We start from the raw sequence: 24,171 nt of genomic DNA on the forward strand, positions 1-24,171 counted from the left end.
GCGATCGGGTGTGGTTGTCTACTCGCAACCTCAATCTTTGGGTGCCCACACCCAAACTAGCTCCCCGTTTTGTCGGTCCTTTCCGCATTCTCCGCAAAGTGAATCCGGTGGCCTATGCCCTTGCCCTTCCGTCTGGGATGCGGATCTCCAAAATCTTTCATGTTTCCCTGTTGAAACCTCTGATCTGCAATCGCTTCACAACCTCTCTGCCTCGGCCCGTCCTGTCCGGGTTGACGGTCATGAGGAGTATGAGGTGAGCCGGATCCTGGACTCTCGATTGGTGCGCGGTCGATTACAGTTCCTTGTTCATTGGCGCGGTTATGGTCCTGAGGAGCGTTCCTGGGTTCCTTCCGCAGATGTCCATGCTCCTGCCCTCCTCCGCGCTTTTCATACCCGCTTTCCTCAGAAACCTTTTGTTGAGCCGTGGAGGGGGAGGGGCCCTTGAGGAGGAGGTACTGTCAAGGTCCTACCTTTTCCCTGAGGTTATGTTACTCCATGTGCTGGCGTCCATCTTGGATTCTGCTGTGCATGATGGGAGTCCTTTTTAGGCCTTCAGGTCTCTGAGGTCCACCCCCCAGAGGGGCGTGGCTGATGACATTGAAGCCTGTGGCCCACACATGCTCTTTGCACTTGTGTCTTGTGTCTTTGTGTTACTATTACTCTGTTCTGACTCTCGTGACTCTCCTGGTATTCTGATTCGGCTTGTGACTTGACTATTCTTTGTATTCTCCTTTGATCTGACCCTCTGTTGCTGAACCCGGCTTGTGACCTGTATTTCTCGTCTGCTGTCGTGTACTGTTTTGTCCTGTTGTTGTTGACCCCGGCTTGTCTGACTACTCTTTTGTCTCTTCCACCAGCTACACGCCATTGGCGGCGGCCATTACCGCAGCTGAGGTGTCTCGGGGGCCGCGACCTGGTTCCTGGCTGCGTCAAGTCCATCCCCACCATCAGGGGCCCTGGTGAAGGGCAGCCTGGGACTTAGACTCCGCGCCCTGAGGGACTCCGGTCTGTGGGTGGTGGTTGTCGTCAGCCAGTGCGTTACATTGTTAGGCCTGCCTGTCCGTTCCTCGGCTCCTGCCCTGACAAGACATTTGTTCAATCTGGGAATTTGTGCATGAGGCACTGTGCGATCTAATCGCCGGGGCTTTCCCCAACGGCTTGTAAATACCCGTCTTAGAAAGGGGGAAAAAGCCTGCTTGAGAAATGAAGAATTGCTCGCAGTGAAGTGGAAGGACAAACGGGATGTTTACCTCCTGTCTTCCATTCACGCAGATACGACCATCCAAATTGCCACGGCAGATGGTGTTGTTAAGAAGCTCCTCTGTGTCCACGATTATAACCTTAACATGGGAGGGGTGGACTACAACGACCAGATGATGAAGCCGTACTTAGTTTACCGAAAAGCCAGACGCTGGTACAAAAAAGTGTCTGTTTATTTATTTCAATTGGCTTTATATAAAGCTTTTGTTCTCTACAAAGCAACTGGACATAGTGAATCCTACCTAAAATTCCAGTTAGAGATCATCAGGGCCCTTTTGTATCCAGAAGGTGCTGCGCCCCAAACCGCCATCCCAGATGCAGTTAGCCGGCTGCATGAGAGGCATTTTCCCGATACCATTCCTGGTACCCCAACCCAAAGAAGACCCCAAAAAAGATGTTGTGTCTGTAGCAGACATGGAATTAGGTGTGACAGCCGTTTTTGTTATCTCTCCTGTCCTGACCAACCTGGCCTCTGCGTCAAGACCTGCTTCCGCCTCTACCATACACTAGTAGAGTATTAGTATAGGGTACAGCACAGCACAGTTCAGGGCACATTTACACAGGGTCTCGAAAGATGTTAGGTAGTCAGGAAACTGGCTATCGCATTTGGAGAGACCCTACCATCTGTTTTAAAAATGTTTAAAGTTTGAAAAAAAAGAAGTTAAAAAAAAAAAATTAAAAGTACAAATCCCCCCCAAAAAATAAAAAAATGTAAAAACCAAAAATAGTTATAGTTTTTTTGTTGTCATTTTTGCGATTGTTCTACTTTTACTGTTTTATTGTTAACCATTTCTGTTTGCAGGAATGCTTTCAGCTGCAGCACTGACCTGTTTATTCTGACAGCAACAGGGTCTTGCTCTCAGAATATACATAAATCAGTGTGGGCAGCGCTGTTGGATGAGATTTTTCATACGCAGTTAAAAAAAGAGCATATATGCCGCAGCATGGGGGCCTGGGGTGGCCAGTCGGTGGATGGCCCCTATGCTTCGGAATATATATTTTATATTTGTTGGCACATTTCATGTGTGCCCACCATTAGAAGTGGGTGGATAAAGGGAGGTTTTCTAATGGTGGGCACACCACCACACACTTTTCCTTGCATAGATATTTCAATTATAAAGTTGTTTTATTGAGTTAATGTTTTATTGTTAACCATTGTTGATTTCTTTGCAGGAATGTCAAACTGCAGCACCGGCTTGTTTATTTTGACAGCAACAGGGTCTTGCTTTCAGAATAGACATAAGTAGGTGTGTGCAGTGCTGTCGTATGATATTTTTCATCTGCAGTTAAAAAAAAAGAGCATATATGCTGAAGCATGGGGGCCTGGGGTGGCCAGTGGGTGGATGGCCCCTATGCTTCGGTATATATATTTTATATTTGTTGGCACATTTCATGTGTGCCCACCATTAGAAGTGGGTGGATATATTCTAATGGTGGGCATACCACCACACACTTTTTCTGGCAGAGATTTCTTCTCTTTTTTTTCATTCAGCCCACAGGCTGCATAAAGAAAAAAAAAACATAGCATATACACCCAACAAGGACCAGTGATGTACTGGTACATCACTGGACTTTGAATGGTTATACCAGGGTGATGCCTGCAACTACAGGCATCATCCTGGTATCATTTTTTTCAGCCGGCAATGGGCTTTCATGTAAAAGCATTCCTAGTGGCTAATTAGCTGCAGGATTGCTTTTACAAGCAGTGGGAGAAAATGCCCCCCCCCCTGAGATAGCATTAAAAGTGATAAAAAAAATAAAATTAAAGGGACAGTGTAAAAATAATTAAATAAATCAGAAAGAAAAAAAGTACCCTCGCCCACCCACGCACGAGCGCAGCTGCGGTCGTGAGCGTTGACCCTGTGCCAGTATGGAAACAGCGATTGCACCATGCATGTGAGGTATCGCCACGAACGTCAGATCAAGGGCAGTAATTATAGCTCTAGACCTCCTCTGTAACTCTAAAATGGTAGCTTGTAAAGGCTTTTAAAGCGTTGCCTATAGATATTAAAAATGTATGCAGTTTGTCGCCATTGCACAGGGCATGCGCAATTTTAAAGCATGCCATGTTTGGTATCTATTTACTCAGCATAGCCTCATCTTTTATATCATACCAAATAATTGGCCAATATATTGTGTTTTTGTGCATTACAATGAAAAAAAGTGTATATTTTTGAAAAAAATTGCGTTTGAAAAATCGCTGTGTAAGTACTATGTGAGATAAAAAATTGCAGCACCCACCATTTTATTTACTAGGGTGTCTGCTCTAAAAAAATATATAATGTTTGGGGGTTTAAATTAATTTCCTAGCAAAAATACTGATTTGTTTAATGTGAACAAAAAGTGTCAGAAAAGGCTTGATCTTCAGGTGGTTAGAAGAGTGAGTGATGTGTGGCATAAACTTCTAATGCTGGGCATAAAATGCCCCCACCCCCCAAAAAGACCCCTTTTTGGAAAGTAGACACCCCAAACTATTTGCTGAGAGGCATGTTGAATCAATAGAAGAATTTATTTTTTTACCACAAGTTTTTGGAAAATGACAAAAAAAAAAAAAAATTAGACAAAATTGTCATTTAAATAATTTATTGCTCACACATGCCATATGTATATGTGGAATTACTACCCAAAATACATTCTGCTACTTTTCCCGAGTATGGGGCTACCACGTGTGAGAGAGACGTTTTGGCAGTCTAGCCAAGTACAGGACCCCAAAACCAATAAGCAGCTTCAGGCTTTTAAAGGGCTTTATTTCCTCATTACACTTCCTGACTACCTATCACTGTTTCAAAGGCCCTGGAATGCCAGAATAGCACCAAACCCCCCCAAATGACCAATTTTTGGAAAGTAGACACCCCAAGGAATTTGATAAGAAGCATGATGAGTATTTTTCAGATCTCGTTTGTTGCCACAAGTTATTGGAAAATGAAGAAAGAAAACAAAAACATATTTTTTCTTTTCTTTTTTTATATTTCAAAACCTTGTGAGAAAAAAATAGATCTGTAAAATACTTACCATGCCTCTTTTTAAATTCCTTGGAGTGTCTACTTTCCAAAAAGAGGTCATTTGGGGGGGTTTGGTGCTATCCTGGCATGTCAGGGCCTTCAAAACTGTGATAGGTAGTGAGGAAGTGAAATGAAGAAGTTACGCACCTTCAGTCTTTCAAAGTGGTCATTGGATTTCAGGCTCCTGTATGTGGCTAGGCTCCCAAAAAGTCTCACACACGTGGTATCTTCATACTCGGTAGAAGCAGCAGAATGTTTTTTGGGGTGTAATTCCACATATATCCATGGCTTGTGCGAGAAATAAATCATTTAAATGACAACTTTGTGTAAAAATGTTTTTGTCATTTTCCAGAAACTTGTGGAAAAAAAATAAATCTTCCATGGACACAATATGCCTCTCAGCAGATAGCTTAGGGTGTCTACTTTTTGAAAAGGGGTCATTTGGGGGTGTTTGTTCTATCCTGGTTTTTTAGCACCTCAAGAAATGCTTTCTTTTGGTGGTATTTGATCACCTGTGCGCTTTTTATTTTTCATGCTATAAACAAAAAACGACCGAAAAGTTTGAAGAAAAACAATATTTTTTATTTCAGCTATACAAAATATATAGTAAACTCAAAGTTGGTTATAAATTTAGACCAAAATGTATTCTGCTACATGTTTTTGGTAAAAAAATTCCCAATAAGTGTATATTGATTGCTTTGTGTTATAGTTATAGTGTCTACAAACTATGGTATAGATACTGCAATTTACGCCATTTTTTTGCTATACAGCACTACGCTAGTTTAATGGACAATTGCGCGGTCATGCAATATGGTATATAAATTAAATTTATGTCCTTTTTTTCACACAAATAGAGATTTCTTTTGGTGGCATTTGATCACCTGTGCGCTTTTTATTTTTGGAGCTATAAACAGAAAAAATTTTGAAGAAAAAACATTTTTTTTAAAAAACAATATTTTCTCATTTCAGTCATTAAAAATATCCAAAAAAACTAAACTTTCATCATAAATTTAGGCCAAAATGTATTCTGCTACATGTTTTTGGTTAAAAAAAATCCCAGTAAGTGTATATTTATTGCTTTGTGTGAAAGTTATAGTGTCTACAAACTATGGTATAGATAATGGAATTTACACAGCTTTTACTTTCTGACTGCCCATCACATTTCTTGAGGTGCTAAAATACCAAGATAGTAAAAACACCCTCAAATGACCCCTTTTTGGAAAGTAGACACCCTAAGCTATCTGCTGAGAGGCATATTGAGTCCATGGAAGATTTTTTTTTTTTCCACAAGTTTCTGGAAAATGACAAAAACATTTTTTTTTTTTTACACAAACTTGTCATTTAAATTATTTATTTCTCACACAAGCCACGGGTATATGTGGAATTACACCCCAAAATACAGTGTGCTACTTTTACTGAGTATAGGGATACCACGTGTGTGAGACTTTTTGGGAGCCTAGCCACATACAGGAGCCTGAAATCCAATGACCACTTTGAAAGCCTGAAGGTGCGTAACTTCCTCATTACACTTCCTCACTACCTATCACAGTTTCGAAGGCCCTGACATGCCAGGATAGCACCAACCCCCCCAAAATGACCCCTTTCTGGAAAGTAGACACCCCAAGGAATTTAAAAAGAGGTATGGTGAGTATTTTTCATATCTAATTTTTTCTCACAAGGTTTTGAAATATAAAACAAGATAGAAAAAATATGTTTTTGTTTTTTTCTTCATTTTCCAAAAACTTGTGGCAAAAAATGAGATCTGCAAAATACTTACCATGCCTATCAAATTCCTTGGGGTATCTACTTTCCAAAAAGGGGTCATTTGGGGGGGTTAGGTTCCTATCCTGGCATTTCAGGGCCTCCGAAAGTGTGATAGGTAGTTAGGAAGTGTAATGAGGAAATAAAGCCCTTTAAAAGCCTGAAGGTGCTTATTGAATTTTGGGGTTCTGTACTTGGCTAGACTGCCAAAACGTCTCTCACATGTGGTACCCCCATACTCGGGAGAAGTAGCAAAATGTATTTTGGAGAGTAATTCCACATATACCCATGGCATGTGTGAGCAGTAAATCATTTAAGTGACAATTTTGTGTAAAAAAAAAATATTTTGTTTTGTCATTTTCCTAAAACTTGTGGTAAAAAAATAAATTCTTCTATTGATTCAGCATGCCTCTCAGCAAATAGTTTGGGGTGTCTACTTTCCAAAAAGGGGTCATTTTGGGGGGTGGGGGCATTCTATGCCCAGCATTAGACGTTTATGCCACACATCACTCACTCTTCTAACCACCTGAAGATCAAGCCTTTTCTGACACTTTTTGTTCACATGAAAAAAATCAGTATTTTTTGCTAGGAAATTAATTTAAACCCCCAAACATTATATATTTTTTTAAAGCAGACACCCTAGTGAATAAAATGGTGGGTACTACAATTTTTTTATGGCACTTAGTACTCATGCAGCGATTTTTCAAAAGCAAATTTTTAAAACAAAATACACTTTTAATGCACAAAAACACAATATATTGGTCAATTATTTGGTAAAATATAAAAGATAATGGTATGCCAAGTAAATAGATACCAAACATGACATGCTTTAAAACTGCGCATGCCCCGTGCAATGGCGACAAACTGCAAACATTTTTAATATGCATAGGCAACGCTTTAAAACCCTTTAAAAGCTACCATTTTAGATTTACAGAGGAGGTCTAGTGTTAGAATTACTGTCCTTGATCTGACGTTCACGGCAATACCTCACATGCATGGTGCAACCGCTGTTTACATAACGGCACAGGGTCAAGGCTTGTGCACACAGCTGTGCGCGCATGGGAGGGGCGATTTTTTTTTTTTTTAGTTATTTTGATTTTTTTTTATTATTTTTACCTTTCATTTTTTTTCCTGCGAAACCTAAGTGATGAAATGCTTGTATCTTCCGAATTCTTAAACTATAGAGATGATTGGCACCATTCTGGTCTCCAATCAGCTCTATAGTCAGCTGGCAGAAACACTGGCTGCATTCTCAGGTTCCCCTGATGGCACGGGACTGCTCGAGAAGGCCGTGGAAGGCAGCGGTGGAGGGCGGTCATCATCTCCCGCTGCTTGTAAAAGCAATCCTGCAGCTAATTAGCCACTAGGATTGCTTTTACATGAAAGGCGATCGCTGGCAGAAAAAAAACGATACCAGGATGATGCCTGCAGCTGTAGGCATCATCCTGGTATAACCATTCAAAATCCAGTGATGTACCAGTACATCGCTGATCCTTGTTGGGTGTATATGCTATGTTCTTTTTTTTTGTATGAAGCCTGTGGACTGAATGAAAAATGAGAAGAAATCTCTGCCAGAAAAAGTGTGTGGTATGCCCACCATTAGAATATACCGCCCTGCATCCACCCACTTCTAATGGTGGGCACACATTAGGTAACACTTTGCCACATGCGCCAGTTCCAAGATTGAACAAATATTTAAATAGTGGTACACTTGACTAAAAATTGTCCACGTAGAAGTGGTACCCCATATGGAAAAAGGATGACACCAAGTCCCAAACTATCTTGCCACTGCTCCCCATGTAGTCTGGGCATCTGGGGGGGCTCTTCGTGACCATCTTTTTCCTCGTAAATCTGAAACTTATAAGTATAGCCTGTTGTCCTCTTACAGGTCTACATCTTGACCCCATATCTGGCACGCTTGCAGGGGAGAAATTGTTTGACTGCAAGGCAGCCAGACAAATTAATGAGGGACTCATCAAAGCAGATGTTTTGCTGGGGAGTATAGACATCTGCAAATTTTTGGTTAAGGTGATTTGCGAGGGGCTGAATTTTGTGGAGCCGGTCAAATTCAGGGTCACCCCGAGGATGACAGAGTGTATTGTCATTGAAATGCATAAAATACATTATACTCTCGTATCTATGCCTGCCCATGGCAGCAGAGAACACGGCATATGATGAATCAGGTCTGTGGACAAATACAACCACAATTCATTTCTTTTAGTAATGCCCATGTTGAGGGTTAGGCCCAAAAAAATGTAAATTCGAAAACCGTAATGAGTTTCCATGCGACTGGTCTGGCAAGGTTTGAATTTGGGTTGGCGGCGATAAATTGTTGTGCATATAAATTGCTTTGATCCACAATCAACGCATACAGATATTCCGTGAAAAACAGCTTCAAAAATCAAGGGGAGTTGTTAAATTTGCTATTTCGACCTGAATTCTGGGTTGGGCAGTTAATGGGGAAGTACGGGTGCTGCAGAATTTGTGGCCTGTCAATCGGGATCTGCAAGCATATCCACAAGGATACTAGGAGCTCTACGGGCCTGTGTGCGAATTCTTTTTGGTTGTGGGACAATACATGTGCTCGCCACCGCACCAGCTGTACTGCACTTATGGGAATCACCACGTCACCAAGTCATACTGCAGTGCTGGTATTATTATTATACAGGATTTATGGCACCAACAGTTTGCTCAGCGCTACAATATAACGGGAGACAATACAGAACAATACAGTTCAATACAAGAGGGTTAGGAGGGCCTGATCCTGGGAGCTTACAATCTAAGAGATATGTGAAAGACCAGGATGTACTAGGCCACTAGTACTCGCCAGTTCACCAAAAGGTAGCGTGGCACTAGTACTGGCACTCTGCTGCATATGAGAGTCATCACAATTTACTAAGTGCTAACACAGATCAGGCCTGATTCTGCGAACACTGCGGTTTTGTGTGTAATATATCAAGTGACAGTGACCTACTGACACTGCACTTGCTGGGGGAGAAGGTGGGGTAAGCGTAGGGGCTAAACGCAGATGCTGGCAGGTGCTGGGGCTGATCCCGCTAATGCTGCGTTTTTGGGGACACTATACTAATGTGAACGCTGGTATAGTGCTGATCTGATCAAAGATATTGATCCGTTCAGACACTATACTAGCAATGGAGGTTTATTGTGCATGAGCGTGCTCCTGGTAATCAATGGGGTAAATGTGATGACTGGTGTACTGACGGGCAATCTGACGCCATCTGGGAGGGGCGTGAAAACCATGGGAGCACAAATCATGTGTATATATATATATATATATATATATATATATATATATATATATATGTGATTTTGTGCACCCATGCCGCCCTGTAGCAGTATTTCTGCTATAGGGCAGTCAGGAAGCGGTTACAGAAGTGGTTTGTGTTACGTTGCTGTGTTACTTTAACTGACAATTGCGCGGTCATGCAACACTGCACCCAAATTAAATTTACGTCCTTTTTTTCCCACAAATTGAGCTTTCTTTCGGTGGTATTGAACACCAGTGCGTTTTTATTTTTTGCGCTATAAAAAAAAAAGCCTGACAATTTTGAAAAAAAAAACAATATTTTGGACTTTTTGCTATAAAACATGTCCAGTAAAAAAATGTAAAAATCAAATTTCGTCATAAATTTCATCCAAAATGTATTCTATACATGTTTTTGCTAAAAAAAAATCCCAATACGTGTAAATTAATTTGTTTATGTGAAAGTTATAGCCTTTACAAATGGCGGTAAAGATACTGGATTTTTAATTTTTTTTATACTAATAATGGCGGCGATCAGCGAATTATGGCGGCGTCCAGCGACTTTTGGCGGGACTACGGCAGACATTCTGACACTGGGGGGAACTGACTTGGGGTCACTGACATCCCCAGTGACACCAATAAAGTGATCAGTGCAAAAAAAACCCACTGACACTGTACTAATGGCACTGGTGAGGAAGGGGTTAACTTTTTTAGGCAATGAAAGAGTTAACTGTGTGAGGGGCGAGTTTTACTAGGGGGCGGGGATGTGTACTTCACAGGAACAAGCTAATCCTGAGAGATAAACTCCTCTCTCAGGATCAGCATGCTCGGAACTGACAGGGAGCAGAGCTGCAGTGTAAACACTGCAGCTCTGCTCCCTGTCAGTGATTGCTGGTAATCTCTGGGATCCGGCAGGTAATGACCGGCAGGGACCCTGTGATTGATTTTATGTTTGGAATGTTATAGTTTATAATTATTGGAGTTTTAGTACTTGGGTTTATGGTGTGGAGGATAGTGTACATATTAGATTTCTGTGTTATAACCCTAGACCCTACATGTAGTCTTCGTATGCTGGTGTATGTTTCACTGCTGTGTTTTCACATTAACCACATGCCGCCCAGCCACTGTATAAATACGGTGGCAGGGCGGCATGGCTGGGCAAAACCACGTTTTAAAACGTGTGTTTTGTAAACAGGTAGGGGGTGTGCGAGAGGCGCGCCGCCCTACCTGTCCCTGCCGATCACAGCCGCGGATGTCAATCGCTGGGTCACAGCCGGTCCTTACCGGCTATTTCCCGGCGATCGGCCGCGATCAATGACAGAGAGCACAGCTGCAGTAGCTGTGCTTTCTGTCAGTTCCCTGACAGCTCCAGGACACGATGATCGGGACAGAAGAGTTTCTCTCTCCCGATCAGCCGTGTCCCCTGCAGTACACACCCCCCGCCCCCTAGTTAAACACTCCCCTCACACAGATAACCCTTTCTCTGAAAAATAAACTTAACCCCTTCCTCCCCAGTGCTATTAGTACAGTGTCAGTGTTTTTTTTTTTGCACTGATCACTGTATTGGTGTCACTGGGGATGTCAGTGACCCCAAGTCAGTACCCACCAATGTCAGAATGTCCGCCGCAGTCCCGCCATAAGTTGCTGATCGCCGCCATAAGTCACTGATCGCCGCCATTATTAGTATAAAAAAAACCTAAAAAGCCCAGTATCTTTCCCGCCATTTGTAAACGCTATAACTTTCACGTAAACCAATTAATTTACACGTATTGGGTTTTTTTTTTAGCAAAGACATGTCGCAGAATGCATTTTGGCAGAAATTTGTGACTAAATTTGATTTTTACATTTTTTTTTACTGGACATGTTTTATAGCAAAAAGTCCAAAATATTGTTTTTTTTTCCTCAACATTGTCAGCCTTTTTTTTTTATAGCGCAAAAAATAAAAACTGCACAGGCGATCAAATACCACCGAAAGGAAGCTCAATTTGTGGGAAAAAAAAGGATGTAAATTTCATTTATGTACCGTTTTGCATGACTGCGCAATTGTCCGTTAAACTAGCGCAGCACTGTATAGCAAAAAAATGGCGTAAATTGCAGTATCTATACCATAGTTTGTAGACGCTATAACTTTCACACAAAGTAATCAATATACACTTAGTTGGATTTTTTTACCAAAAACATGTAGCAGAATACATTTTGGCCTAAATTTATAACCAACTTTGAGTTTACTATATATTTTTTATAGCTGAAATTAAAAAATATTGTTTTTCTGCACAATTTTTAGCCTTTTTTTGTTTATAGCGTGAAAAATAAAAAGCGCACAGGTGATCAAATACCACCGAAAGAGAGTTCTATTTGTGTGAAAAAAAGGACGTAAATTTCGTTTGGGTGCAGCATTGCATGACCGCGCAATTATCAGTTGAATTAGTGCAGCGCCGAGTAGCAAAAAGAGGCCTGGTCATTAAGGGGGGTAAATCCTCTGGAGGTCAAGTGGTTAAAGTTGGAACAATATTCCACGGAGTGCTGGTGAGTTTTGCATGATTGCTGGATGTTTAAACACAACAAAGACCCACAACATTTTGAAAAATGTAAACTGTATGCTTTATAGCTTAGATATGAACTGTGTTTGACTAAATGTAAAACAAATATAATTCTTTCTCCATACCATATTATTTTTGTTTTTACCAATATCATTGCATGTTAGAGCTAATACAAAAGGCGCCATCATTCATGGGTGTCTAGAACAACATGGTGACTCCATACAGCCTGGTCCTATATCTACTGTTCAGGTGGGAATTCCATTTGTCTAGTTGAATGCAGATGTATCGGGCTGTGCAATGAGCTGCAGTCTGTGCTCAAATGTGCTCAGTACAAAAAGTGGCCACACCACTCTTGCTGGTTCATCATCTTATCACAGAACAATGTGAGCACAAAATGTAGTTGAAAAGGCTTTGGGCTCATTCTTTTGTTTTGAGGGATTATGCTATTTTAAGTATTTTTTTAATACATTCCAAAGAGCTGAAAATTTCCATTGATTGAATAAAAGTGTTGGCTTCAGGGATTATATCAGACCCTTGACCTTTTTTGCTGCTTTGTATTACAAAGGAATGCACAACCCTGAGCTGTTGACCTCTTTGGTAGTGAGAGGCCTGCACAGTTTGGAGCTCTGCCCTGTCTTTGCTAGTTGTCATGATCGCCAGCTACCCACAGAAGTTCTGGCATAAAGGAGGGGAACTGATGAACACTGCTCTTGTTTCCTAGGGAATATGTTTCAGCAAGTGGACAGCACTAAAGAAAATCCCGATGGTACTCGCTTTGAAATTCAATGCGTGACTCAGCCACTGCCTCATGACTTTGTCTGTACCGGTGCTTTACCGATGAAGCTTGTTTCATGTGAGGTTTAATCTGGATTGCTGGACGGCTATTGCACAGAGAAGACATAAAAGCATCAATACATTTCATAGAAAATAATTTTAAGCTTTTTTCTTGAGCGAAGAAATTATTCAGGAGATTTGCATCCTATAAACACACTGAAAAGGAAATCTCAGTAATGCCAGGTATGTAAATGTATTTTTTTTCAGCATGTACACCCAGGGCTGTGGATAAGGAGGTACCACCAGTCCTTCTGTATGGGGCCCAGGCCAGCAGGGGGGCCCAGGCAGCTGGGTGAATCAGATGTGGGCAGGGAAGGTGATCGGCACAGCGGGGGGCAATTACATCCGGCTTCTGCTCCTCTCCCGCTGGCTTTCAGCTGCAGTAGAGAGAGCCATACAGGGGATTGGTTCCACTAATTATCCAACCCCCCGTCACACCCATCACCCTCCTTGTACACAATACGTTTCCCCCTGCTGCCTAGGTCCCTCACCCTTGCAGTGCTGCTGGCTTCCGTCCTCTCCTTCCCACCACCAGCTGCAAGCACACTGCAATACACTGCAAGCTGCAATAGGATCCTTCAGGATGGAGAGTGGGGGAAGGGTTATCTGTCCCTTCCTTTCCTGAATTAACACATGAGTGATTGGTACCCACCTCTCACTGTGTTCATTCATAACTGAAGCATAGTAAACTGTGTTCTTTTTTTCTTGTTGGGGAAAGGGGGTCCTGTTAGGCTGGCTGTATGGGGATGCATGGTTTCTAACATAAGCCCTGTGTATAGCTTTTGCTGTTAGGCTAGATAGCTTGCTCCGGAAGGTCTATCCTGCAAAGATAAATTGTATGACATTGAGCAGTAATATAATTTGCTTTGTCATTATCATATGAGGCATATGATATTTACAGCCTCATATGCAAGCACATTGTACTTCGGATACTAAACTGTATCTGAGCACCACAAACCAAAAACACTGATTCGTTTGGTTTTAATATTCAAAGCAAACTCACGTGTCCATCCAAGTCTCTATGCTTTCGTTCTTTGAGAAATCATTTTGAAAAACAAACCCTTAGCATTTTTAGCCATGGCCATCTTGAGCAACAAAAAATAATTCATGTAGCATTTTTTTCCTGGAATCCATCTGCCCTTAGCTCAAGCATGCAAGCAGGAGGGTATGCTTAGCTGAGAAAGCCCCTCCTCCCCTCTTCCAGTTGAAAGAAAAAAAAAATGAACATGAAACTCCTGTAATGTATGATATCATTTTGGCCCAGGCCAGAATCCAGTAAGCAACTAAAGAAATGTAAAAACATAGTTGAAAACAAGTAAATGTAATATACCTTCCGATCAATTTACTAAGGCTAGCAATATCAGCACAATGTGGATTAAAAGAGTTTATTTCTGCTTTAAAGTAGTAGGAAAGGCAAAAATGATCTGGGTTTAAAATGTTGCCTTTTCCCTGCTCCTACACATGCTGCATACTGCTGGAAAAAAAAGGTGAAAAAAAAAGTGTAAATGTCCTTTTTTACTCTTCTTTGTTGCGGTCATATGATTGCACAACCTTGGCTCAACTGTGTAGCTGTACAAACCCGACAATGAGGCTGAATTCAGAGAACGGAGACGACACTTGTTAGTTTCCAAAGCTGTATCCGTTGTTGGCATTTCTTCCCAGCAGCTGCTCACTGACACAGGGAAGCTTGAGCTGTGCGGTCATGTGAATGCACCAACGAAAAGTAGAAAAATGTATTTACCACTAATTTGCAGCATGTGTATTAGCAGGGGGGAGGCAATGTATTAAACTTTAATGGTTTTACACTTTCCTACTACTTTAAATGGAATAAAAGCAAACCAAAAATGTTATTAAGTGTTCTTTCATGGCAAGACCACTTCCTGTTATCTCACATATATATTCTTATTATTATAGCCACATTTACCACCCTAACTCCTCCCACAGTTTTTACACTACATAGACAGTAATATACCGAAACGTGCGGATTGTTCCCGATTGGTGTGCTATTACTTTGTGGAACGTTTCGCCGAATGGTTCACGAAATATCGGCGTTTTTGTGGTGAAATTGGTCCCATAGGAATGAATGGCGGAACGTTCAAAACTAGAGTGGGACTGCCCAGTCCAACCTTTTCACAGTTACTCCAGCCACTCCAACCACACAACAGTTACTCCGCCCACTCCACCCAGTTACTCCGCCCACGCCATAAAGTTACTCTGCCCAGTCCAACCTTTTCACAGTTACTCCAGCCACTCCAACCACACAACAGTTACTCCGCCCACTCCACCCAGTTACTCCGCCTACTCCATAAAGTTACTCTGCCCAGCCCAACCTTTTCACAGTTACTCCAGCCACCCCAACCACACAACAGTTACTCCGCCCACTCCACCCAGTTACTCCGCCCACTCCATAAAGTTACTCTGCCCAGTCCAACCTTTTCACAGTTACTCCAGCCACTCCAACCACACAACAGTTACTCCGCCCACTCCAGCCAGTTACCCCGCCCACACCATAAAGTTACTCTGCCCAGTCCAACCTTTTCACAGTTACTCCAGCCACTCCAACCACACAACAGTTACTCCGCCCACTCCACCCAGTTACTCCGCCCACTTCATAAAGTTACTCTGCCCAGTCCAACCTTTTCACAGTTACTTCAGCCACCCCAACCACACAAAAGTTACTCCGCCCACTCCAGCCAGTTACTCCGCCCACTCCATAAAGTTACTCTGCCCAGTCCAACCTTTTCACCGTTACTCCGGCCACTCCAACCACACAACAGTTACTCCGCCCACTCCACCCAGTTACTCCACCCACTCCATAAAGTTACTCTGCCCAGTCCAACCTTTTCACAGTTACTCCAGCCACTCCAACCACACAACAGTTACTCCGCCCACTCCACCCAGTTATTCCGCCCACTCCAGTTGTAGACTACTGGTGGAGGCAAGAACACTTCACACAATTTCCCCAGAAATTGTAGCTTTTCTAGTTTACAGTAAAGTACAATAACAACCTGTAGTGCCAGCAGAAAATACAGTATAAGCTAAGCCTAAGTGGCATAGCAGCTCTTCCCCTTCAAAGCTTTACTGAAGCCCCCAATGTTCACGTGCCACCACTGACTTCCTGGGGGTTGGCATTTGCCTAACTCAAGACACACCCCTAACCCAAATAGAAGTGTCTGGACCTGATGATAGGTCACTCAGGCTCTCAGAACTGAATTGGGAGATGGAAGAGCAGGTGTGCATAATATCCATACCTGGAAGCCTCGTTTTCCTGGGGGCTACAACAAGTGCCTACAGGGGACAACTCCGATGCACTAAAGGTATGCCACCCTCTATGCAACCCCTGACTTTGGGGTTTATATTTTATAACTACTGGCTTAGTTTAAAGAAGACCTTCAACCAAAACATTTCTTCAGTTATTGTTAGGTTTTTATTGCTATCTGTAACCTTGTTTGGGAGATTTCCCATCACTTTCTCTTTTGTCACTAGGACAGAAAATGAGAGCAATTTCTCTAAAACACATAGAGCAATAAAAAAAATTATTGGATTTATTGTGCCCATCAGTGAAATTTTATTCTTGTAAGCAGAAAAGGAAGTAGGGGGGATTTCTTAATATCCACACAGAAACTAAAAAAATATGGCTGCAGTTCAATCTAAACCCTTGTGTATCCAGGCTATCACAATGTAGTTACACATCCAACTTCAGTTCCTGCTAGTCTTCTGACATTCTCCAGGGGGCCTATCAGGGTAGTAGTGTTAATTTATAAACATGCAGTCAGGCATAGCTTGAAGACTACATGCTAGGTTTGCTTTGAACCTACAATTGGCTTAGTACATACAGTACTTGCCCAGTGGGGGTAATTAATAATGCACAGAGGACCTCTTCTGAAATCCTCGTGTATGAAGATTGATGGACAACTGTCTGCTGGTGTTTGTTGTGTTTTTAATACTGTTAATGCTGCACAGGATATCAGTAATATGTTTTTATGTTACTCTTGTGCTTTAAAAATATTTTCTATTTTATAGTTACATCAACTATGTGCATGGAGCTCTGATGAGCAGATTTTGAAAAGTAATGCTTTCATTTCTTTTACATTCTTGTATGGAGTTTGTTTCCAGAGTTTCCCAGGCAAAAAAAGAGTTATCCGATTTATCTTTTTGGTCATTTCAAGCCTGGGCCACAAATGACCTAAGCAATGTAAGGCTGGTGATAGACCTCAGATAGTGGCCAGACATGAAGACACAATCTGATCACCATCAGGCTAAAATGTTAGTGGATGGTGGTAGTAAATGAAAGCTCAGTTTGGCCAAGCTTGCAGTTAAATTATAATTTATAATCCTGTTGCTGGTGACTACTCGCCAGTAATAGGATTGCTGAAAGACTTGTTCTTAGGGAGTCTCTCTGTCTCATTAGCGAGATTCACAAGATGGCACCCTCTCGATGTTTTCTTGCTAGTGAATGAGATTCTGCAATTATTTGGACCAGTGAGGGAGAAATTCCATTAGGACAAGTGACTCCTTCAGTTCTTTGATTCTTTCAATGGCAATGTGACACTAGCAGTGGAACTGCTCATCTAACATGGCCCAAATGGGAAGGGATAGGCCTACGTGGTATTTTAGAAGTATGTAGCCAGGTCACATTGTTGGCACTTTAAGAAGGATTCCTCTTTAAAATAATGACAGGAAGGGGAATGCTTTAATTTCCTTCCTGTCAGGATCATGTGTACGCTTGCGGTGAAGGTTAGTTCAGGGCAGACCTGCCTGTCTAGTGGAAAGAGAAGAGCCAAGAGAGAGAGTTGGGTTGAGAAGGTATTCATTTTCTTTACTACCCTAGGGATGGACCTCCCTGATATTGGGCACAGAAGAAATGCTTCCACAAAAGAGAGGTTGAGTTTTACTCAATGAAGGGAGAATCATTTAATTGGACTGTTATGAGACTACCTCAATAAAACTGCATTAGACCAAGTTACTGGCTGCTTCACGTGTCTGGAGTGGATCCTTAGAACCCTTACTGTGCTGAAGGGAGGTAGTGTTGTGTTAAGCTATGCTAGACTATGCATCTCATAAGGAACACACATGGAAAAGTAGGACCCTGGTGGAACCAACTGTATGCAGACCTGCTTGAGCTAGGTGATGGTGGTGGAGAGGGGAGTAGGAGCTCTATCCTGGAACAATGTGCAAGATTTCCGGACCGGTGCAAGAGGTGTCCCCTTCAAGAGGAGTGGTGTTGCGAAGAGTATGGTGAGTGGGTGTACAAGGCACTACATGTCTCTGACACACCATATGTGCACGTATATGGGTACAATGGAGTACTGAGATCTGCGTGTGGCCTGTGAGCTGGCCTTAGTTCAGGTGGGTCCTCAGTTACATGTCTGGGGCATACCCACAACTAAATGTGAGAATTTTGAGACAGGAACAGGCCCAATGACTTCAAATCTAAATTAAAATAATTGAATGACTGTATACAACATGCATAGATCCCAACTGTCCCTCTTTTGTAAACAAATATCTCTGTCCGTATTTCCTCCTCAATTGTCACTCTTTTTTACCTGATGTAGGGACCTCCATAGCAAACAAATTATTTCAATACCATGGGGTAGACTTATAAAAAGACAAATATCAAAGAGTTACTCATCATGTAAAACTGCATGTACATTTGTTCTCTACAAATATTAGCAAAAAAGGATGTCCTTAGGCTATTTTATCTCCAAATAGAATGTTATTATATAGAATCATCAAAATTCTGCAGATGGCCACTAGATAGAGCTGATGATCATAGTTGTTACTATGAAAGGAGCCACTGATGTATGGGTCTCCTGGATCCAGATGATAACAAACTTTCCGCCAATGCCACAAACTCTGACACACCAAGGCTAAGTATGAAGGATTTCTTTGGGACATTCTTCCAAGGCAACAAAAAACAGTATGGCAATAGCAATAAACAATAACAGATAATAGGCTAATAACACAAAAACAATAGGAGGGCCAAATGTCTCTGCAACGGAACCCTAAAACTAAGGAGGTCTAAAACTAAAGGGTGGTACTGGAAGCTAACGGTCCTTCTGTCTTTCCAAACCCCTCTCACTGACCAGTATACTTTAACTATTGGGACTTAAAGCTTCTATATTGGAGCACTTAGGTTTAACCGCTTTGTGACTGAGGGTAAAACAAATGCCTGAACACAATTTTGCAACTTGTGTTAGTAAAACTGTATATGTCATTACAACTAATTTTTGTATCCAGGTGGATTATACCTTGTTTCTTTCAGGACAAATTGAGCTTTTTTTGGTGGTAAATGGTACCAGATACCTCCTGATTTGTTTTTTTATTATCAAAGGAAAACTAGCCCAAAATGTAAAAAAAATATATTTTTATTAATTTAGCTGTACATTACTTGCTATTACCATAACTTACCACCAAGAACAACCCAAAATTAATTCTGCTCTTGGCAATTGTCCTGCTCCTGACCACATTTGTTTATGTTATTTGTTATATGTACCTGTAGCAGGCTTATCCTACCTAAAACATATTGACACTAAGGGGTTTATTTACTAACGCTGGAGAGTCCAAAATCAGACTCCCTTCTGCATAGAAACCAATCAGCTTCCAGGTTTCATTGCCAAAGCTTCATTGAACAAGCTGAGGTTAGAAGCTGATTGGTTTCTATGCAGAAGGGAGTCTGATTTTGGACTCTCCAGCTTTAGTAAATAAACCTCTAAATGACATTGATATTTTAAAAAATGCTTTACAAAAAAAAAAAAATCCTACCCAAAATATACTGACCCTGACCTTTGACCCTTATCTTGACCATTGAACCTTACCTGGACTCGAATATTAACCCTGACCTAGATCAAACCTTGATCTAGCTATTTTTTTCATTATTTTTTTCTTTTTACACACGTGTTTGTTTATATCTTTCTCCCCTGCAAAGAGAGAAAAATACAATTTATCTTTCTCTCCGTTCAGAGGAGAAAGAAAATACAGGTGAAGGTTGCACAGTGACTAATCACTGATATAGTCAATCAGAGCATAGCACAGAGATCAGGTGATCGGGAACAAGGAGTTCTGGTCCCAGTCAATGTCTCTGTGCACCACAAGCACATGCATACATGTGTATACACGCATACTTGCATATACATGCATAAATGCGGCCTCACAGATAAAGACCCACTTCCTTGAGACCGCATATATGTGTACAGTTGGCACCAAGGGGTTAAACAGATCCCACAGTACAGGGTGTAAGTATTCAAATTGTTTCCTGCGGTAAGGTTACAATGTCCTTCAGAGGCCTCTCACAACTTTGTAGATTTTAAATAAGCTTCCTCCCTCTTTTCTGACATATGGATTCTGTGATGCTGGTGGCGACTCAGGACCAGGGGTGGACTGACCATTTGAAAACTCGGGCACTGCCCGAGGTCTCGGGGTCAGTAGGGGGCCCCATGAGATGCCCCTGGTACCTTTTTCATAGGCTTTTTTGAGTTTGGGCAAGGACACAGGGGCCCCATGATCCCCTATTGCCCAGGGATATGGACAACCATGTGTTCCAGAATCCGAAATGGCCACCACGGCACTTCCGGGAACGTCAATGCGTCACTACGTCACCTGCCCCGGACGCGTTTCGCCACATCCGGACTTTTGACAACAGGGATCCCTGTTGACAAAGTCCGGATGTGACGAAACGCATCCGTGGCATGTGATGTAGTGACGCTTTGACGTTCCCGGAAGTGCCGTAGTGGCCATTTTGGATTCTAGAACACATGGTTGTCCATATCCCTGGGACTTCCAGTTACCACCTGGCACCCCTCTAGAGCTGAATGACCATTGTTTTGGAGCCATCGCTGAGTATTACGGCTGTGTATACAGCTTCATGACCTGGAAGCTGATTTTATCGGTTTTTAATGTAAGTTGCTATAATAAAATTTGTATGTTATTTGATTCATACGCTGATCCCTGGTCTGTTTGTGAGGTCTATGGGAAGTGTCTGGAGAAGATGATATCATTTTGAGGAAACTCCATTCTTAACTATGGATTATATGCTGGTTTCATTTATTTTAGGGTAATTATGCACTTTTACTATAATGTTTGCAGTGGTGTAAACTGTGCTTATTTGAATCCCTCACGATTGCCGTGGCACTGTAGTGTTTGCATGTTGCACGTGTAGCACCTTTTTGAGACCTAAGATAATACACTATGTCTAGATTTTTTTCTTTTTGAGGTATATGAAGAGTATTTGGGATTCATCATCGATCATCTGAATCAGTGTGTATCTACTTTCCAAGACTGTGGACTTATTTTGTATATTTCTGTTTGGTGTTGGTCTTTTTTTGGATTTTGGGGTTATTTTATTTTAAGTCTGTTTTATATAATTTTTGTTGGTACTTCAGGGGAAGGATTGTGAAATGACTTAATTGGGTTTTGTATTTTGTTTTATGGTGGATGGGTGCTGTCTCATAGTTATTTAATTCTAATGGCCACCTCTCACTTTCCCAGTGAGACTGCCTCAAGCCCTTGGCTTCTGCTCCCCTTTGTTTCCTCTCTCTGGTGCACAGCTTCTGGGCTTTGTAATCCCACACAGATCTACAACACTGAGTCCAGTACAGTATCCCCGGGGACTGCCTTCTCCATGTCTTTGCTCCTCCCAGCAGTCCTCAGTCAAGGGGGTGTCACCATTCCTCCCCAAGCTAAACTACAGCCAATCTCAGTGTCCTTTTGCAAATGCAGCCTGTCACAGTGTCTGTGTCTTCTCCTTCACCCTCAATGACTGTGAAGCTGCTCCACACACTTCACTTGTGGCCTAGAATGACAGCCCAATGCATGTAGCTGCAGTCTGGGGAGTGCCCTGGACCAAGGCCACAAAGTAAAAAAGTATTTATGAATGAAAAATATATGAATGCATAGCTCTGTAATATTCATTTTATAAATACACCCCTAGGTGTTATACTAAACTAAACCTCTCAACCAAACTACAAACAATTGCAGTTGTTAATTAAAAAAAAAACAAAACAAAACAAAAAAAACTGTATAAAAGTAATAAAAAAAAGCACTTGTAGGAAAAAAATAATCATTTTTTGTGCATTCTTTTTTCATAGATTGTGTAAGTGAAGGTGTGCCCTTTGTGTGCATGCTTGTTTTTTTTTCATCTCAGTTGGGAGCATTTTCTGTAAGAGGACACATTGGTTTTATATTCATATAATTCACAATATCTGCACTAGTGGGTGCCACCCAGCTGCTAGGAAGGGAAATTATATGAAAACATATATAATGAACAATTGCAATGCAAAAAACACATTTATATGTGCAAATGTTATAAATAACCATAAATTCCATGCATTTAGTGCAACAACTGATAAATCATTTAAACACCATTTAATTCAATCAGGTGTATATAGATAATCATAAACTGCTAAAGTGCAATAAAACTCAGTACTTAATTATGTATCATAACAATGCAGAAAACCATACTGTATGCTCAAAATAGTTCCTAAGGTATTGCCTATCTTCTACAAGATGTGAAAGTGAATATGAACTACAACGTTCACATGCCTGAGACTGTGAATACCAGCAGTGAAGTACCATCTGGAGGTAAATGGTATGCTTATTAGATTCTATACCTTGCAAATAGAAGTAAACCATGCCTGTACTGCTTTACCAGGGACAGGCGGTTGCCACTCACAGTTCCCCAGACCTGCTGCACTTCATATACTGTATCTGGACCTTGGTGACACCGATACTGCAGCCATCAAGATATAAATTCCTAGTACTCAGTATATGCCACATGGCCTCACATAATCCATAAGGCACAAAAGGAAGGCTCTCATAGTGCAGTGGTTTTAACATATTTTATTCTTGCCTGCACTATAACATCATAATAATAATAATATAAAAGCCAGTTCAATCACTTGCTTGAATGCTGTTGCCTTCCAAGACTGAAGCGTGTGGCGTCAGTGTGCTCAACACTTTTCAACGCGTTTCATCCAATCTGACATCATCAGAGGTTGGTGATCTATTATTACATTTAATAATGATTACATTTTGTATAATGTTGTTTTACAAATTTGGTGCTGCAATTGTTCATCATATTGGCTTTATATTGCCTGTCTGTGGTTTGTGCATTTTGTAGGCAAAAACCATCATTACTGCCTGATGAGCCCTGTCCAATTTCTGTGGGTAGCCTAACTCTGATCTAAGGCTTATATTTCTATAAATATAAAAACTCTTTAAGCAAACTGAGTAGATGTTGCTTTGTTTTCTATTTGTAAACTGCCATTAAATAATTCATGTTTTTGTTTTAATAGGCAGAAACATTCTTATTGTGTATGCTCACCAGGAGCCAAAATCAATGAATGGATCTCTTAAGAATATTGCAGTGGATGTCCTGAGCAAGCAGGGATGCAGTGTTACAGTCTCTGATTTGTACACTATGACATTTAATGCAACTGCAACCAGAAATGACATCACAGGTAAACATGATGGCTCAGTCAATATATTTCAGGTATAAATCAGGGCAAAAACCTTCCTTTTTTAGTTTTGGACAGAGTAGAGAGGGATTAGAACACCTGTCAGGATTTTATTGCTGTCTGTGTCCCCATTAAAAGTAAAAGAAAATTCCAAATTTTGGGTTGTCCCCAAAAATATAATATAGGGGAAATCTCAATTGGGGACACTAATTCTGGTCACCTGGGGGGGCCCAAGGGATTTCCTTAATTTGCAGGGATCACCTCTCACTTCCTGTTTTGACCTTTGGGACAGGAAGTGAAGGGAAATCTCCCAATGGGACAAAGATGGCCAAAAAAAATAACTGACAGGGGTTATAACTCTTCCCTAATCTATCCATAATGAAAAAAATGTTTTGTCTACAGTTCTGCTTTAAAGCTTAACTCCAGCTTTGCTATCACTTTAAATAGTTAGTTAGGACCAAGCAAACTATTTCCTTTAGCCCTTTCACTACCCGGTTCATATGCCGTGCGGGCCTACAGCACTGCTTCCAGCTGGCTGGGTCCGCAGGCCGTACAGACCTGATTCTTCCTTCTGCTGTAAGCTCATGGTCACTCCACTGACCATGAGCTTATAGCAGAACTGCTCAGCAGAACCTGCTGAACAAGAAAATAGCTCTGAAGAACAGCAGATGATAATTCGCTGATCAGAGCTATTCACCTAACACCCCCCCCACCTCACCGCCGATACTGCCACTTTCCTGTCTCTCCTTCTCCCGCTTCTCTTTTATTAAATGTCTCCCTTACTCTACTTTCTAAATTCACTCCCCCAGCAGTGATTTCCATCACCCCATCCCTACAATCTGTGCCCCCCCAACCCACAAACCCGATCGCCTGCAGCTGCCAGCTTCCTTCCTCTGCCTCTCCGGCCAACTTGCTTCAGGAGCTGAAGGGGCTTTGAATGCAGCAAGACATGCCCCCCCCACCACCGCTCTGACCCCCTCCTGCAAAGACCCTGACTTACTGATCCCCTTGCTGCATTCCCTCTTCTCCCACCTGCAGCTGCTGCTCTGAGTAAG

At 41.7% G+C, this 24,171-nt stretch overlaps 1 protein-coding gene across 2 annotated transcripts in view; it reads left to right on the plus strand.

Moving 5' to 3' along the window:
• The first annotated feature begins 12,499 nt into the window (after positions 1-12,499).
• The window catches only part of NQO2 (N-ribosyldihydronicotinamide:quinone dehydrogenase 2), a 43,640-nt gene continuing 31,968 nt past the window's right edge, over positions 12,500-24,171 (plus strand). The window contains exons 1-2 of one of the 2 annotated variants that reach the window (XM_089689041.1): positions 12,500-12,845; positions 22,955-23,119. In XM_089689041.1, the coding sequence (XP_089545167.1) occupies positions 12,839-12,845; positions 22,955-23,119 (172 nt within the window). In that variant the 5' untranslated portion in view covers positions 12,500-12,838. The remainder of the gene's footprint in view (positions 12,846-22,954; positions 23,120-24,171) is intronic. The other variant, XM_089689040.1, reaches the window with a different exon arrangement.

Source organism: Staurois parvus, unplaced genomic scaffold (assembly GCF_062004578.1).
Source record: "Staurois parvus isolate SC_StPar_1 unplaced genomic scaffold, SC_StPar_1.0 ptg000468l, whole genome shotgun sequence".
Lineage (NCBI taxonomy): Eukaryota > Metazoa > Chordata > Amphibia > Anura > Ranidae > Staurois > Staurois parvus.